Source organism: Dysidea avara, chromosome 9, assembly GCF_963678975.1.
Source record: "Dysidea avara chromosome 9, odDysAvar1.4, whole genome shotgun sequence".
In the NCBI taxonomy this organism is placed as follows: domain Eukaryota; kingdom Metazoa; phylum Porifera; class Demospongiae; order Dictyoceratida; family Dysideidae; genus Dysidea; species Dysidea avara.
In genome coordinates this window covers 16,375,136-16,394,506 of record NC_089280.1, presented here as the reverse complement: position 1 = coordinate 16,394,506, position 19,371 = coordinate 16,375,136, and the positions used below count along the sequence as shown (strand labels likewise).

Below are 19,371 nucleotides of genomic sequence, written 5' to 3'. Positions count from 1 at the left end.
CTCACTGATGTATCAACCATTCTGGTATTTGTTTGTAAAAATCACGTCGTTTTGGCCGAACTTCAGCATATAGATGGCTCGGCCAGATGGCTAACAAGCTTCAATTATAACCATACTCCGCATGCACGTACTTTACCTAGTACTGGTCATTGCTGACCCATGGCACAGTTACTGCTCTGCTTGTCCTGTGCTCCAGAGGAAGAAACATTTTGTTTGTCGCCAAAAAGCCACACAGATCGTGATAAAATCAAACTAGTGTTGCCACGATATATTGATACATCAATGGTATTGATATAACAAGGTGGTGATATGATATAGCCAATCAGTTATATCGATGGTTGTGCAATAGTGGCGCCACTTAGTATAATGATGTGGGGGAGGCCAGACATATGGTATTTGACATTTAATTAAGTTATGTGTTGATGGTGTAGTGTGGCAACCCCAAAGTAAACTGGGAGGTTTTAAGGTTTCTATGTAGCGCCAGCCACTTGTCTCAACTGTAAAGTAATAGCAAAATGCATTTAAAACCTGATAAACAAGAGTAGCTTTTGCTTGTGGTATACATCCAACTTAAATTTAAACTTACAGTGAAAAGTATGTATATGTTTGTCTTGCTAATGTTACAGTTAGTTCTATATCGTAATATATGTTCATAATATAAACCTTGGTGATATATGATATAGAGTTTTCTATATCATGGCAGCACTAAATCAAACCACCAATACTTCGAGTTGATGATAGACTACTTTAACAATGTTGAGAGTGAATATCGTGGCATATGAAGAATCCTACGAACCACTGCAACGAAAGATCACATGACTTTAAGACATTTGTATCGTTTTCTACCAGAAGAAAGTGAAAAACTTGGCTGCCACGCTGGTGTTATTCAAGTTACACTTAGCCTAACACATTACAATAGTTAGGTAGTTGATTGGAGGATATCAATTTTTCGCATTGCGGTCCCTAATATAGCCGACAACGAAACATAATGGATACTTCACTTTTCAGATGACAATTGATATAACTGGGGCGCACGGCACCATTTCTTTCTTTTGGTATGCGTAGATTGCAGAGGTGCTTTTCGAACAGTTCTTGATTTGAAATGCTGCGTAACGCATTGAACATAGCTGACAATGTGGCATAATGGATACTTCACTTTTCAGACAATAACATATCATAATTCAATATATTTTAATGCATTCAGCTATAGAATGAAAATGTACTGTTTGTTCAATTAGAATTAAAAAAAAAAAAACGATTCTACAAAAGCCTGTTAATTTTAGCAACTTTTCTATGCTCACCTGTATAGCGCGTATACCATATAGGGGGTGGGTGGGACCGCCCACGCACAAGTAGTTGACAGTGAAAAAAAACAGCCTATAAGTATCATGCAACTGTTTAAAATATATACGTTCTTTGATATTGTATATGCATTAGCTTGCCAGTGATAGTTATAAACAGTGAACAGAGTAATGAATTGCCCGCCCACGCACAATTTGCGCCTTTGTTAAAATGGCCTTGCTCAAAGATGATTAAATGCCTAGGATGTAGTTTTCTGTATGAATACTTTGGTTTGTTTATCATGCTGTAATATTGTGCTGTGTTATGCTATAATAATGCTTATATTATTTAATGATGTTTCTATTACTTTAGTGCACGGTGGGAGGTGGAAGCGTCCATAATGACAATTAGGCAGTGTGCAAATAAAGTGAGTGTATGCTTTGTACAAAGAAGCCCACGTAGCTGTACAGGGCTCATCTTCTGTATAGTCTTTTTCCCCCCCGAGGGGTAGCCAACGCCCACGCAAAACACCGAAATGGTGTACGAGAGGGGTTGCCAATGTCCACTCAAAACACCCAAATGGTGTGTACAAGAGTCCCAATCTTTATGTATTTTAAAAGCATTTAGTGAGATTGCTAACTAGTAACTATCTGTACAGTTGTTGATCTACATCTTGTACATGTTCTAGCTATTCGTGATCGATCATTGTCTACTTTGTTAAACTCACTTTCTCCATTATTTTTACATGATTTAGAATTTGGTTTCTAAAATATTTGTGCATTTCTGATTGGATTTCTCACATAGCGTACAAGAGTCCCAAGGCATTGACTACCCCTCGCTTTTTACCAAAAGTCAGTTCATCTCTAGTTGACAAAGGTAGTCTGACCATCTAATTATGATATTAGAATCTAAATTAAATTCTTGATCACAGATACACATTTCCCTTGTTGCTATATGTGGTGGACCACAAAATTAACTAATGTAAACAACCCTTACCATACCTTGTAGTGTTTTATTTTTATGTGAATATGTAGTGTGTGTGTAGTGTAGTGTAGTGTGTGTGTGTAGTGTAGTGTGTGTAGTGTAGTGTGTGTGTGTAGTGTAGTGTAGTATATTGTAGTGTGTGCATGTGTGTAGTGTATAGTGTGTGCATGTGCATGATAAAAATTTTTTAACATTCACCAATTAAAATGTTACCTTTTTTCCACAGGTTTACAGGGTGGAGGAGGTTGCAGGTTGAAGATAAGCAGCTAACTTTGTGTGAGTTTGTGTGTGTGTGTGTGTAGTGTAGTGTGTGTGGTGTAGTGTGTGTGTGTAGTGTAGTGTGTGTGTGTGTAGTGTGTGCGTGTGTGTAGTGTGTGCGTGATAAATTTTTTTTAAATTCACCAATTAAACTGTGACCTTTTTTCCACAGGTTTACATGCTGGAGATGTGCAAACAGCTAACTTGAAAGTTTTATAATGACCATTTTTTTTAATATTAATTTTATTACATGCAGCAATAATTTTGAAAACTACTAAATTCATGCTTCTAGAATAAATTTAGATGCATGGGCTGTAATTTTGAGGTGAAGGTGTGGTTTTTATACAGTACTGTAGTTAGATGGGACGATGTGATTACTATTGTATTGTTATAATAGGGTGCTACTGCTGCTCCCAGTACAGCATACAAAGTTGGATCACATGACCAAAATAATTTAAACGTGTTATTAGCATGATGTACAAGGCTTATTGACCATTGAAAAGTTGATGAATTAAACATTCACGAATGGAATACTTCTCCATTGCAACTTGCCCACGCAATATAGCACGCGCGTTACTAATAATCAGTGCTCAGCCGGGGTATGCAACTATTGGATTGAGATGGTGATTTTTATAAAATTATTTGTATCATGTAAACCGTTCGTCACAAACGGTATAACTAGCTGAAGTATTCAAGCAAGGAGCGATATAGCCTTGTATAACCGGGATTTGTTAAGTTCGCACCTAGATTGTTGGGGTGAGCCAATATTTTCATTGCCAATGGTTTTATGTGTAATGTTAAACCCCCTACTTTGTACCATGAAAAAGGCCGTATTAAGCTGTTACATTTTACGTGAAAGTAGATGTCATGCTGGCCATTCCTGCTAGAACCGGGGAAAGGTTTAAAAGTTATTTGATGCTCCATGACAGAGCCTTGAAGACCTGATTCCAGTGGACGCGTGTATCTTGTGAACGAAAAAAAATTTTTTTTGAAGTCGCTTAATTGTTGGATATGATTGGGATGCACGACACCATTTCAGATGCAGTATGTGTGGGTTCACCAGTCATAATAATTATTTACAAAAAAGTTAACAAACAAGTACACAGAAAGATTTGGAATTTTCAACTAGAGTAGGGACCATAGAACATCAATAAAAAGTACTGAAACAAGCTGGAGTAGTGCACGATATTAAATCATAGTAAAACAATAAGAAGTGTTATATCTCTACTGTGCATTTCCATTGTGGTATCTTGAGCACAGTAAGGATATAACACTTCTTAAACCCCAGTGTGTGGGAGTATCAAAGCGCTGCGCTGGGTTATAACTACCATATAGCTAGACAGAGCGGCACTGCTACTGTACGATATATTAGGTATCACCCAGTGATAACTAACTTATCACCCTGTTGCAGAGCCACTCAGTCTCTTTCGTGACATCATAATAACCGCGAATGGCATTGTTTACCGATGGAACAAAGAGCCAAATCAGGAAATATTGATACAAAATACACCAATACAGCACTTAAAACTACCTAAATCTTACAAGAAAACTGTTAATCCTTTACACAATAACACTACAAGTTACCAATACGATAGTTTAACAAATGTCAAGAATAGTACGTGACGATTTTCGCTCCAGCAATCACTCCCAACGGTCACTATGGTGAAGAACTAACTTCCTCTAGCTTCATCGTTCTATCTTGGACTATGGTAGCCACTTGTTGATCTTTATTTTTCTCTTGCACACCACGCGACAACACTATACCAATTTCTGACGAAGGCGAATCGTACCTGGAACCGCTGCTTCATAACACCGCCCTTCGCTACAGTTTGTAGGCAGTATGTAAGGTCTCTCTTGTGGCTACGAAGTAGAATCTCCACACAATTCGGACGAAATCTTGAGCACAGTGACAGGAACTCAAACCGGAACTTAATTTACTATCCGTAAACTTCTGCGCACTCCCGCGCACTGGGAAATAAAACAGTTATATCCCGTATACTCGGATGATATCATTGTTATTGCACTCGTCCTCGGCTCTGCCTCGGACTCATGTAATAACAATGATATCACCCTCGTACCGGGATATAACTATAACTTATTGTTTTACTGTGATTTAATATCGTGCACTACTCCAACTTGTTTCAGTACTTTTTATCGATGTGCTATGGTCCCTACTCTAGTTGAAAATTCCAAATTTTTCTGTGTACTTGTGTATATAATATTGAAAAGCTGTCTATCTATCTGCACATCTAATAATGTTTTCACCAGCTATTGTATGTACCAAAGCAGTCAAACATAGTGTTGGGAATAGAACAACTTTTGGATGTTGCATGGCCCTTGTGGATCATTAATACGTAAGTCTCGTGACACTATATACTGCAATAGTATCACATCTTATCCATGTACGAGAATGTAGCCATTATTGACAGTTGGTGGTGTAGTGTGTATAAGGTACAAAAGTTTTCTTGAGGTCCACCACACTGGAGTGCAGCAAGGGTATTGTGTTAAAATTAGATACTGTTTTTAGCAGTTACTATACTGTTGTATATATGTATATAATGTCAATGCATTCTTCTACTCCTTTTCTGCCTCACCATTCCATGGCACTAGTACTATAATGCTTTATGTATAAAAAATATGAAACCAATTAATGAACAAAGCTAATTGTGACCTGCTAAGTGAAAACCCGACTAGTTTGCATTTTTCTTGAACTTTGCTTTAAGACTTCTTTGCTGTCTAGAGGAAAAAAATCAGTTGGCTGTTTAGTTTCAGCCTTATCTGGTGAGTACTTTTGATGTTACAGCAGTAGACAGCAAGAAGAGCAAAACAAATTATTTGTACAGAGCCTAAATAAATTACAAGTGTTTATTCAATTGATCATAAGTCACGAGTACAACAAGCTACAGGGTTGGGACTTGCGTCATTGTGTTCACCGTAAAATGGGTCATTCATCAACTACAGTTTTTGACCTATTTCCATCCCTGCTGGTAAGCAAGAAGGCTTAGAAATGGCTATGATAAAGTTACGTTATGTTTGACTGCAATGTAAACAGATGCATTAGCTCAAGTAGGATTGGCAATGAAAAAATCAACCAACTTTAGATTAACTTGTTACTCAGGGGATGGAGCTTACCAATGGTGTAGTTTAGACGGTGGGTTTGGTAGAGAGCAAAAATGCCTTCTGTTTGAGATATAGTAAATTTTGACAGACTTTTGGCTCAGATTCATAAAATGAGCAGGAACATCTAGAATGTTGTCCAAAGCTTTTTTGTGTTATTGGGTGAGGTATTCTACAAAATATATATACACTTGCTTAAAAGGTGATTCACTGTACCTTACTTTTTGTTAAAATGGTACTTGACCGGTTTGCAATACAAAATCAACCCACTGAAACTCACTTCACGAAAACCTTTATTACTTCCCAGGTTGGACTTTACTAAGTGGAGATTAACAGTGTTCATGTGCCTACGCAAGCTGATGCTTTCGCTCACACTATGATTTAGAAACTTGCAGCATCCGTTTCCCCAAGAATATGCATCTATTTTCAATAGCATAATGACCACCATATAATGTACCATTTATGGAATATTAAAGCGTGCTAAACAGCATCGATGAAGCTACTGCCCATTTACCACAAAAATTGCAAAAATTTAAAATATGCACTACAGAAACAGCAAGGGGAATCACCATATTATTAGCCTACGGTTTTGATGTAGACTTTGGTGAGATTGATCACCCAGAGTTGGAGGAGAAGCTATAGAGGTTGATTTTTTCATTGCCAACCCTAACTCAAGTTTGCTTTGTGGTACAGAAACAAAACAAAAAACATTCTTACTCTCCACGAAGAGGAGAATCCACTGGTGTATAGGACAATTATTCTTACACCATTAATTTTACTAATGCAATTAAAATGTGCATAAAATTATTTATGTAGCATGCATTTTTACACAACATATTTCAGTGGCATTTTATCTTAAAACTAGTATTTTTGCTCAGCTAGTCACAACTATTGCTGATCCAAGCCCCTGGTCTACTGGCTCTGCGGTAATCAAACAGTAGGTTTTTCCTGACATGAATGGTGACAGCCGAAATGCTGCAGTTCAAAACTATCATAGATTTACCGTAATGAACAAAAAGCACCTTTAAGGAAGAGTCTTAGTGCATCTTGCAGTGATAAAAGCAAGAAAACACTTACAGAAAACTTAATACTAAATTTAAGAAAATAAAATGCCCAAAACTCAATTTTCAGTCTGCAAGCTTGTGCCTGCCTGACCACAGTCACAAGGCTAGAGGACAAACAAAACAGCACACAGACAACATGCATTCAAATACTTTAGTGGCATGTAAATAAGTACACACAAAAAAGAGAGGAATTTTCAGGACCATAGCACATTGATAAAAAGTACTGAAACAAGTTGGAGTAGTGCACGATATTAAATCACAGTAAAACAATAAGAAGTTCCCTACTGTGCTCAAGGTCCCATGATAAAAATGCACAGTAGGGATATAACACTTCTTACTGTTTTACTGTGATTTAAATATCGTGCAGCTTGTTTCAGTACTTTTTATCGATGTGCTATGGTCCTTGCTCTAGTTGAAAATTCCAATTTTTTTGTGTACTTGTTTGTTAACTTATTTTGTAAATAATTATTATGACTGGTGAGTCCACACATACCGCATCTGAAATGGCGCCGCACACCCCAGCTATATCGTCTGAAAAATGAAGTATCCATTACGCTTCGTTGTCAGCTATGTTCAACCTGTTACACAGCATTTTGGATCAAGAACTGTTCAAAAAGCACCTCTGCAATCTACGCACACCGAAAGAAAGAAATGGCGCCACTTGCCCCAATTATATCACTTATCATCTGAAAAGTGAAGTATCCATTACGCTTTGTTGTCAGCTATGTTCAACTCGTTACTCAGCAGTACCAATCAAGAACTGTTCGAAAAGCACCTCTGCAATCAAAATAGCCACTATGAAAAATACAGACAATTTCCATTATGAAGGAAAGCCATCACGTGCTACCGCCAAATCAACACTTTCTGCTGTCAGCAAAGATGAATGGGACACAAAGGAAGTCCATGAAAAATGCATTGTATGTACTGCGGTATGCCAAAAGGCACCTCTCGGGCCAAAGCGTCGTCAAACAGTGAAAAAATCCGTTATTGAGTTACGCTTGTCTGAAGGCATCAATCAGTCAGTCAGTCAGTCAGTCAGTAGAAAATTCCTTTTAAATAAGTTTTTAAAAAAAATTCCATAGCAACTTATTGAAAGCGTTTCAGGTTGATCTGAAAGCTTGTTTGGGCTTGGTTTTACCTAACTGATACTGCCTCATCGTCATCTGGGAAAATTGAGGGTGGTTTTTGGGTGATGTTATTTCATGGGCCACACCTACTCCTTTGTGGTCCCTACTATACAGTACTATTGTACTGTATGATAACTGTGTGAATTATTTATTTGTTATGTAGGCACCAAATTGCTCAGATGGACAGATTGATTGATGTGGGTATATCATTTGTGTGCGAAACAATTTTTGAATTTTTTTATTTTAGGATGTAGTCAAGCTAACAGACAGGCTGCTTGAAGTGAATAGCAAATAAGTAGAGGGGCAGACTACCAGCGATGGTCACTATGGACAAGATGTGCTGCTCACTAGCAAGACTGACTAGTGCTACAGTAGGTAAGTTTTTTTTTTCAAAACAATCCAATTGCGATTTTGTGTCATTTTATTAAATTTGTTACATTTACTAAATTTAGTTTAACTCTTTAATGGACAGATTTACGTAGTTTGGCAATATACCTAACTACATCTTGCTATATGAGTTAATAAATACTAATTAATAGACCACTCCTCTTTTATTAACTCTGGGTGTTATACATATAATTGGTTGTTTCTTCAACTGTTTAGTCTATTTTTTGTGTATTGTACATTTAGTAGTGGTTTCAGTCCTATCATGGTGCCCATCCAGTCATCCCTCACTGTCACACTACCCATGTCAAAAGGCTCCCATCAAGATCACAATCCCTTTCCTGGGGAACTCCCTTACATTGTTAAGTTTAATGAAAAGGTTTGTAGGCAATGGCAGAAAAACTATGCTATCACTGCTGTTATGCTTCAGGTAGAGATCTTGGAAGCCCAAGAAGATCAGTATCCTAGCCAGCGATGGAAAGTCTTATACAATGTTATGTAAACCAGAAGTATGTATGGTAACACTTGTGTGTCTTCAAGACCTTACTGATAACTTGTGTAGGATGATCTAAGGAAAGACAGCTGGCTAATAGAGTTTAATACTATTGTGAATAAGGTAGGTTTGTCTTTACAAGCAAAATGCACCTGTATACTGGGTTGTTTGTTTATAATGCTTCAAATCAAGCATTAGAAAGTTGGAAAAATAGTTTCCTAAGATGTTTGCACTTGGTGATTTAAAAGCGTTTTAAAATGAACATATGTACACTGTTTGCCATCCTGCATTACCTAACTTGTATATGTAGCAACACACCAGAAGGTGCACCCCACTTGTATATTGAAACTTTGTGTGTCAAAGGAAATGAGATATGCATATCAGACAGGCAGGAGGGCAGATGAAATAATAACAAATGCTTGAAATCTTTGATCACCGAACACACATACGCATTATGTGTACTTTGACAAGTGCTAATGGAATTTACAAAATGTATTTTCCAGTGGTCATTTGGAGTAGTCTGCTGGGAAGTTTTCAGTCTGGGGAAACTACCTTATGCTGGAACGGATAACCAGAACATATAGTGAAGTACATTGAGTCAGAGAAACGACCAGTACTTTGTAGTAGCGAAATTTAAGTCAGTAGATAATTGTGTAATATTGGTATTCATATGTAAATTTAGTACTCATCCAGAATATTGCTGTTGATCACTACATAATAATATGTTATATGGCTACATACTGGTATTTGTCAACCTTTTCTTCCATCAAAATGTCATACATATAGTCTATAAAATATTCTTTCCTTATTAAAAATCTTACTACTTGACTGCTCTATTAGAGTATAGTTGGCTGTAGTCCAACTATGTAGTCTATCACCTACTTCTAATGATTGAGTGTAGTAATTATTATAAGTTGTATAGCCAAAAAATTTAATAGTGATAGTCTCATTCTGCAGCACTGCCACTCTGTTAAGGGTGGCAGCATTGAATTATGGATAACTGTGTCACTATACATAGCTATGATGAGAATGTAGCTTTATCATAGCTGCCGGTTACTAGTGCTAGCCTGCAAACTATACTATGTTCATGTTGAGCTGAATCCTGAAAAACAACTAAAAATTAAAAGCGGATTTTTTCTCACAGAGTTAACATTTCAGCCAACCAGATGATTATTGATAACAGCAAAGGTGTCAACCACAGACACATACAGTTGGCTCCATTACAAGTTCAAGAAAGGGCTGTAATGGACACTGTATTTATATGGCTTCCTATAGGAAATGTATTGTGAAAATTTTGATTGGCTGTAAATATTATGTCAAACATTTGAACAAGATTTTGAAATATTTTTAGCGGGTCAAGCAGTACTACAAATGAGCCAAATTTCAAGATCGCATGTAATTGCATCCATGAGTTATTGAAGATTCAGCTCAACGTGAACATACTATACTTAGTCTCATCTGCCTGCCCGCTAACTGATTTGGGCATGTACATTCTCAGGAGTTTCAGTAGAAACCATGCAACTCCCCATATAAAATGTCTTTGTGTGCCTTATAAAAGGTTTAGTTCCTAATGCTTTTATGTCACTGCTACTGTAGCAAACAATTTTGTTAATAGAAAGAATCGTATGCTCTGGTGGAACAAAAAAATAGAGCAGCAAAAAGCAGAGAACAATACTTCTGGGGAAAATACCAGGCCTGTCTATGTACAGTATCTTTGTTATAGCAAAGCAGCTATGGTTGTCCAGTGGCACATCACAGGGTAGCTACATACTACCAGATATTTGTACAGTGTGTGTAGTCACTATGATAAAGCACATCATAGTATCCATCACTATGTTGTTAGTCATTTCCCAGATAGTGTGTGACTGTGTGTCTTCTGAGCAGCTTTTAAAACTTGTCACAAGTTTACACCTCTAAATACCACACAATCACACTTGATAACACAAACTGGATTGACATGTGATCATCACACCATAAAATGTTCACGTCAAATGATGTCATTAACACAACTGACACTATTTGTCTTTGCTGTTTATACTACTGCATACTTCTCAATCACTACTATTTATAGTGTCACATTTTTCTATATTGATTTCACTGGATACTTCATTGTAGTCAGCAGAAGAAGGTTGATGGCTTACTGTGCTCTACTCCTCCTCACCCTTACTGTTGGTAAGGCAGTAGCTGAAGAATGTTCCAATCAACAACCTGGTGGCAGTGGTGTCCTTGATCTCCAACAGGTTACTACAATACCATATTGCTTCATTGATGAGTGCACCATCAAGAGGAACGACACTGGACAACAACTGGACATCATCTACATCACCGATAGCGTCCTCGTAGTCACTCCAACTGGTAACCAAACCTCCATGGTCATTGCTAAGAATGAAGATCAATGTCCTTGTATGACAATGGTTGCTGATGATCAAACGGCTGAGTTTGTAGAATTAGTAACGATAGGAACATCGATAGCGGTAGTGAGTGGTTATATTTTTGTCGTCCACTTGCTCTACAAAGAGTTGCACAATGTATTTGGAAAGCTACTGATGCTGTATAATGGTGCCCTATGCTTACAGTGTGTTATTGCTGTTACTCTGATGATAACACACTTTCGGATCCCAACCAACTCACAATTCATATGCCAGTTCATCTTCTTTTTGTGTATGCAAGGGGATATGGCCATCGAAGTTTTCGCTACCTGCATCCTGGCTTACCTTGCCTACATAGTGTATCTTAGCGACAGATTTCAGCAGCACTCTCTATCAAGGGACAAGCGCTTCTTTAGATACAGCCTTACTTATAGTATAAGCTTACTCATCCTGTTTGGTTCTTTCATACTAGCACGTGACCTGCAAACAGGTAATGGCAGGTACACAATTCTACCAACTGGCCATTGTAGCTATTGGGCTTCAGACTATGATACCATATTGATCCCACGTACCAATGCTGTTGTCAATAAAATGATTCAAATAGCATTGTTTATAGTCTACCTGTGCTACTACTACAAGTTCAGCACTAGCATCACTGAAGTTTCGGAGGCTGCTAAGAAGCAGAATCGCGCTCTATTCAAGATTGCCATTTCCATTGGTGGAATCATTGGCATCTCTGAATTCATCTTTCTGCTGGAGGTGTTCTTTGCTGTTGATTATATTGGTGGGACAGTTGCTGCTACATTGCTGTCCATACAGCAGTGTGTTATCATGACCTCCTTTCTGTATTATAAAAGGATGACCAAGCTTTGCAGAGATGTCTTCAACAAGGATACTTCTCCATAAACAATGCGTAATAAGAACTAATTGTTTATTTACCTCTGTATTTATCCATGTACTTGTCAAGAGCATTAGCTATAACATTGTATTACTATTACTAAGCACTCCTAAGATGGTATTTGTAATAGTTGTGATACGGAACATGAGTGCATATATATATTGCTGATTGCACAATCATTTAAAATTGCATGACAGAGGCTGGGACTTGAGCTTCTCAAATCAGGGTACACCATAACTATTTTATAATAAAGGTTACAGCATAGTCATGGGCAATCGGTTGTTGTAGCAAGACAGGCCATACATTGCTCAGCTCCACCTGTCACTACCATGTTTTTCCGCTTAGCTGTAGGCTCTATGGGTGGTTCTGGGGCATGGTGATACTGTACATTAAATTTATTAGGTCCTGTGGAACAGTTTTGGCGTATTTCTTCCCAGTGACAGAGATACAAGCCTTCAAAGAGCTTGTTTCACTTGAAGAAACTACTAAAAGTTTAATAAAATGTCTTCACAAATATTAGCTTAAAATATTGCTTCCACAGGACTTAGATATTTTAGTTGCTTAGTTACTTGTGTCAAAATTATAGAGATTCAGTAATTTGTTAGCATAAATGTAAAGACAAGTACCCGGGATTGGAATCATCTCACGTGTGCTCATTAACTTCAATACAAATGCGTTCGCCGGATCATTGTTACCCTCTTTGAAAAAGGCGGGATAGTGAAATACACCATTCACAATACGTTTCTGTAAATTGTCAATATGTGAGAGTGTTTGTTTAGTTGTTGGTTAGCTTTCCTCACAAAAGGGGGTAATTAATTAGCAGTAGGGCCTGGTTTGTAGGTGTGTCTCTCAATGTGGCTGGCCGATGAGTAGCCACCATTATTGAAGGAACCACATTTATAACGCACGGCAACTTATTATTAATGTTTTAGGAAGTACTCACAAGAGTTTTCTGGGTGATAAATTCAAAAATATTGCTACTTCTGGTAACAATGATCCGGCACGAAAAACCAGATGATTCCAATCCCGGGTACTTGTCTGTATATCTATGCTGTTAGTCTGGTTTTTGGCAGTGTGTTTTTGAAAAACATCGCGCTATCGTGGAACACACACCCTAAAACAGTTGTTGTTCTGCAGTATAAACAAACAAGTACAAATAGTTGTATTACTTCCACAACACAGTTGGTGAAATTATTTATTCCTTGCTTGATTTAGAGCAGGTTCTGTAATTTGTTCAACCTACTCATTTTAAAGTATACCGTAACCTTAAACAGTAATTTCTTACTATGACAGCTACATCAGCTACTATAGTAGTGTAGTTCACTGGTTATCTACCATTTAAGATTTTATACATAACTCAAGCACCTAACATTGTAGAACAGCGAAATTTTGACAGTCCTACATGTATTATCTCCCAGCACTCATAACAAAAATTTATCCAACAGTATGATAAGGTTGAAAATTACACCAGGCGTGTGTCAATGAATTATCAACCATCTCTACCTATTATCGACTTACCTATATGTCGACCAACTCCAAGAAAAGGAGCATAGCTTTCTATGAATTTGTTCAAGCAATAAAACTATCAAACAGTACAGTAGTACTGTTTAAGTAGGAATTCCCCCCCCCTGAAATGACGTGTGCTGCAAAAATATAGCCTTTTAAAAACCACCTTAGAAACTTCTTACATGACGAAAATCACCTTTACAGAATAATATTAGTCCATCTATCATGAAATACAGCATTAAAAACAAGAAAACACTTACCGGTGACCAGATATAGAATTTTAAAAGTTTCCAAAACTTGAAATTTCGTCTCACTGCCTCACTCACTCACTCACTGACCACAGTCGCAAGCCTAGAGCCCAAACGAAGCAGTGCACGGTCACCATTTTACACCACAACAACAAACTCGCCGGTGGGATGTGCCTTTTGGGGTTCTGACGAGTGTATGCCCTGTGTGCCTTCTCTTTTCTTTTATCTTCAATCAGGCTGCTTGTCTTTTTCTTCATCCAACAAAATCATATCGTGGCGTTAATTTTCCATATCAGCACTTTCTTTAAGCAGCATAATAGACGCCACAAAATTATTTAGGGCGCTTAGACTACGCTACTGTATGGAGGTACCGATACTCCACGATAGGTCACAACATCACGCCCATTCTTTATTCTACGTATTACCAATCTATTGATCAAGACCACGCCCCTTTTACGCTAGCTGTATTTGTGACCACACACCTTCAATTTGGTAGGATGATTCAAGATACTCTAGTCTAATATACTAGGAATCAATCGAAACCACGATGAACACACTCCTTTTTGGGAAAGCACACATCTTTGCAGGCTAAGTCGAGATACTCTAATACAGCAGTCACCCTAATAGAACAGTCAAATGTTTATAGCTAGCTGTATACTTTATCAAAAAAACTAAACAAACTAGTATATTAAAAATTATATATTTATAAATGAAGTAGAAATCCAAGCGATAAAAAGTAGTGAAACAAGAGGTGAACAATGGTAGCTACTACAGTATAGCTCAGTGGGAAATCCTACTTGGCATGGTATAACAATTATTTTGCGTTGAATGCCAAAGTAGGATTCCCACTGTAATAGCTACCATTGTTCATCTCTTGTTTCACTACTTTTATCGCTTGGATTTCTACTTCATTTATAAATTTATAATTTTTAATATACTATACAAACAGCCTAACCACTAACATGACAAGAGTCTACACCTAAAAATGGATCAATTTAAACATACTGTTCAAGAGATATGCACACATTTAGTCAGATTACTTTTATTTTTACGTAATAGTTCACACAGGTACATGTAGGCCATAATCAACTTATACATTAGCTAGTTGTGTATTTAGAGGTTCTCATTAGTGCACTAACTCCCTTATCAATCGACACCTTTGCTGTCAGCAAAGATGAAGGGACACAAAGGAGGACAAGCCCATAGCCTTAGCCGTTATCAAGTCTGAAGGAATCAGTCAGTCAGTCACTAGAAAATTCCGTTTAATAAATTTAAAAAAGATTCATATTAGCAACTTGTTGAAAGTGTTTCGGGTTGATCTGAATACTTCGTTTTACCTAACCAATACTGCTTCATTGTCATCAGGGAAAAGCAAGGCTGGTTTTTAGGTGATGTTTTTTCATGGGCCATGCCAAAACCTTTGTGGTCCCTACTATACAGTACTATTGTACTGTATGATATACCCCATCAAAAGAAACACCTCAATACTGAAGCAAGTATCACCCCAAAATCCTGGGTCTCAAAGTGTCATTATAGAGTGTAGTACATACAATATAAAAGTTGATCTTAATATAATTTGATTACTATATCATTACATGAGCTAATGATTCTATTACAGGATCATTGGTTTACCACTAGATCATTCATCTGATCATGAAGGTAATTATGTGGAGTCCACAATGAAGGTACATATATAGTATTGACTTTTTTTTGTATATTTCATATGTACTTGTAGGATTTATTGGGATAAATGAAGCCCATCAAGGCACTGTTCAACTACTCTAATAGAGTATACAATTGTTGAGATATTTTTTGGCTCAGACATAATGTCGTAGATATCAAAAAAAGGGATGGAGCCTAAGGAATACAGTTTATCTCTTTGGTTTATGACCTGTACTGCTATATACATTCTTACAACCCCAAGGGGGAGTGGCCATAAATGTACTAGGCCTACTCCCATTCAATTAGCAATGTTACAGTATCTCACAACAAGAGCAATGAATGATGTGAACGGGAAATTGGAAACAGTGGAAATGGAAACGGAAAGTGGAAAATGGTCAAATCATCATATAAATGTACCCTAGAGTAAAACCCTTGTATAGTGGCCACCTCATAAAGACCACCTCCATACAAAGATCACTTTGTAATTAGATCTCAAAGATGGGTAAGGCATACTAACCTTATAAGACCACTTCATGGTCACCTTTTATAAGACCACCCTTTTTACAAAGACCACCTCTCCACACTGTAATAATACCTAGGTTCCGAACATCTATTTCAGGATTTATCAAAACAGCTAGGTCAGCTAAAAAATACTACACTCTTAAGGTCATTGTCTCTTTCTCATTTTTTGTTGATACAGTAGGTTGTAGTGTGCTAGCCACATTTCACTTGCATGGACTAAGGACCTGGTACAAACTAAGCGATAATGGTAGATGACTTAAGTGAAGGCAGGCTGGACTCAGCTTCACCTGACTAACTTTATATTTGTTTCATGTGCTTGTAAATATGCGTCCTTTATTTTATGCACAAAATAGATATCTAAAAAAAAAAAAAAAAAGTGAAGTGTGGACCAAAATATGGGAGATGACATTGAACTCTTCTATGAGTCATGAAATACATGTTTGAAGCTTATCAAATATTACCATGTGGTCTTTATAAAAGGTGATGACCATGAAGTGACTTTACCTATCTTTAGAACCTATTTATAATGTAGTCTATGCATAGAAGTGGTCTTTGTGCAGAGGTGGTCTTTAAAAGTGACACTAAGTGAGGTTTTACCCTAGGACCATAAGAGCCTAGCTGTTTTGATAAAATCATGAAATAGATGCTTGAAATCTAAGCTATTATTACAATGTGAGAGGTGGTCTTTATAAGAGAGTGGTCTTTCAATGGACCATGAAATGGTCTTATAAGGTCAGCTCAGTATCTTTGAGATCTAATTACAATGTGGTCTTTGTATGGAGGTGGTCTTTAAGAGGTGGCCACTAAACAAGGGTTTCACTCTAGGGTACGTTTATATGATGATTTGACCATTTCCGTTTTCCATTTCCACTTTCCGTTTCCAGTTCCACTGTTTCCAATTGCCCGATGTGAACAGATAACCATGTACAATCTAACTCTTAGTTGAAACATCCCACTCTGTCCACCGCAACTGATCAAGCCTGCACATGACAGGACATTATGACCAGTGTACTGTTATTTGTCTCTGGCCATGGCCAATTTTAGTGTTTACTATAGAGAGGTTTTACCACACTGGTATTACATGTAAAACACACAGAGGTGGATATTACTACTGGTGACAAGATCTCATCAGATCTATCATTTGGTCCTCATGATGAAGGATATACTTCAATGATGGATTGTGTTGAACAAGTGGAGCTATCAGAGCAGCTACAGCTCTTTAAAGATGGTAAGAGAACACTTAATATAATCCTAGTACATGTTACTTATGGTATACAGGGTTCAAACAAACTGTCATTAATCAAATGACAGGATTTGATGAGATGTTTAAGACAGTTGGGGAGGTGGTTGATACTTTAGATGAAGAGCACTATTTGATGGGTCAAAGGAAGGGTTTTGTCAATGATTCTGAAGTGAAGTGGAATGATCAACTTCAGACATCACAGCGACAATTGCAATCCTTTAAACAAGGCAAGATACTTGAATCTGATAATGTTAATACATTCGTATATTGTTAAATATACTAACAGAATTTAAGGAGACTGCTTTCCAGCATGCTCTAGAGCTAAACAAGTGGTATGAAATAATTGGAAAGATGGTTGATGACGTGGAAGAAAAGCACCAACTAATTTTGATGGAAGAAAGGAAGGATTTTGAAGAAATATTGATGGTGCAAATGCAAGAAAATGAAAATGAAATGAAACAGAAATACCAAATCAACTTGAAAGCAGAAAGGGAAAAGTATGATGAAGAGCTGAGAGTAAAACGAGCACTTAAGAAAAAACAAAAACAAGAGATAAAGAATAACCTGAGTACACGTTACCAGCTGACCTCAAAACAACAATCTAAAGTGAATGAGATAGAAAAGGAGCACAGCAAGAAGATAAAGGAAGTGAAACAAGACTACAAGAGGAAAATGAAAAAGGAGAAGAAAAAGAATAAGCCAAATATGGAGGTGAAGCTTCGATATTTGATGGCAGACAAAAAGTGGGAAATACGCACAATTAAGAGGGAACATATCATGGAGTTGCGTGAATTGGAAGAAAAATGGAGAAAGAAGAACAAACTCAAATTAACACCCACAGAACAGTAGCAGCAAAGAATCCTTGAAAGTAAACAGAAACAAAAAAAATTCAAAACTTTGAAAATAAAAATAAAAATTTTAAATATGAAAATCAAAACAAAACAAAAATTTAAAATGTACTAAAACACATAAAAATATTAACATTAACTTTATAATGTGCTGCAACTACTTGTGTGCATTTAAATATTACAATAATGTTTACTTTCAGTGTGTGTTGAGAGTATGTTCATTTATAGACACCTTTAGTGATCCAATGTGCAATATACATATTGTACAGTCAGTACAGATGAAGAAATTCAAGGGATATAAGGGCTGTAGCTGAAGGACTTCTTATAAGGATTGTAATTGAGGGCATCAAATTAGTGCAGCCTCACCACTTTTTGGATTAAAAACTTTTAAACTTGACAACTAAAAGCAGCAAACATGCAATACATTTGTTTTAACATCAATCAATAAATGTTAGAAATAGCATTAATTTTGTCTAACAGCTTTATGTCCACTTTGTCCATGTTAAGCACCTCTAAAAATAATTACTTTATACGTATTAGTTGTTTCTTTCCTTACAAACTCTTTTAATTAGTAAAAATGGTTAGGTTAAACAAGGTGACGTCCATAACATTCAACATTGTAAAATTGTCATGCAATCACTAAAACTTAACTGTACCATCACCAATAATTTGAAAGTAGTGACATCACAGCATCTGCATGCAGGTTATATATCATAGCACATGTGTCAACCTGTGAATTTTGCTGAAAGAAGAACTGCTAAAATGGCCCAGTACTTCAGAGTAATAATAAAATTTCTATTCGTACAGCAGCCACAAGATTAAAATAAAATTTAGACAAAATGGGTCCCAAAACTTAATGAAAACAGTGCAACACTTTGGAGGATCAAAGATGGGACCCCCGATGTCAGGCTACAGTTTTACCACTTTGCTACTAGCTAGAGTCAGACCTCCCTTAATTTATACCTTATAAATTAAAAATGTGGACCAATAAACCCATAATAGCTAGTCATATACACCGGTGAAGAAGACAGCAAGTAAATGGATGATTGCCATATGAGCAGTGAAAAAGTATCCATATGGCACCATCATATGAATAGCCACTCTGTAAAATTTTATGTAATTTGAACTCATCATTTGGAGTTTGGTTAACTGAAAGTTTGAGGTTCCACTGTATCTGGACTTCTGTCATGTTATTTCGTTCCACATGCACTTGTGTACAAACTTCATAGTAAATGAATGTATCAGCTTGTAAGCATTAAAATAGTTCATTCCAGTGTGTTCCATTTACAAAACTTGGAGCCAGAGACTGTTCTACTGAAACAATTCACAACAACTTTGTCTCTACATTACTAGATTTGATGACCATA

General features: G+C 36.9%; 1 protein-coding gene and 1 long non-coding RNA gene across 3 annotated transcripts; both read left to right on the top strand.

Moving 5' to 3' along the window:
• Positions 1–250: 250 nt before the first annotated feature.
• Positions 251–2,785, top strand: LOC136266399 (uncharacterized). Its single transcript, XR_010706104.1, has 4 exons — positions 251–594; positions 1,654–1,708; positions 2,492–2,541; positions 2,696–2,785. It is a non-coding gene; the product is annotated as an uncharacterized lncRNA (long non-coding RNA).
• A 360-nt stretch (positions 2,786–3,145) lies between these two features.
• LOC136266642 (uncharacterized protein PF3D7_1120000-like) lies at positions 3,146–18,141 on the top strand. 2 transcript variants are annotated; one of them, XM_066061638.1, is made up of 11 exons: positions 3,146–3,279; positions 7,995–8,028; positions 8,079–8,206; positions 8,462–8,594; positions 8,646–8,724; positions 8,778–8,831; positions 15,348–15,414; positions 15,465–15,518; positions 17,010–17,141; positions 17,192–17,383; positions 17,443–18,141. In XM_066061638.1, the coding sequence occupies exons 9-11, from the start codon at positions 17,084–17,086 to the stop codon at positions 18,003–18,005; spliced, it is 813 nt and encodes a 270-aa protein (XP_065917710.1). In that variant the 5' UTR covers positions 3,146–3,279; positions 7,995–8,028; positions 8,079–8,206; positions 8,462–8,594; positions 8,646–8,724; positions 8,778–8,831; positions 15,348–15,414; positions 15,465–15,518; positions 17,010–17,083; the 3' UTR covers positions 18,006–18,141. The 2 variants fall into 2 exon arrangements, 1 of the variants encoding a protein (XP_065917710.1); XR_010706206.1 differs by lacking the exons at positions 15,348–15,414; positions 15,465–15,518; positions 17,010–17,141; positions 17,192–17,383; positions 17,443–18,141 and adding an exon at positions 9,212–9,444.
• Positions 18,142–19,371: the final 1,230 nt, after the last annotated feature.

Coding starts and splice junctions, on each gene's coding strand:
- LOC136266642 (XM_066061638.1), top strand. CDS start 17,084: ATGATGGATTGTGTTGAACAAGTGGAGCTATCAGAGCAGCTACAGCTC. Junction 17,142..17,191: donor GCTACAGCTCTTTAAAGATG/GTAAGAGAACAC, acceptor TATGGTATACAG/GGTTCAAACAAACTGTCATT. Junction 17,384..17,442: donor ATTGCAATCCTTTAAACAAG/GCAAGATACTTG, acceptor ATATACTAACAG/AATTTAAGGAGACTGCTTTC.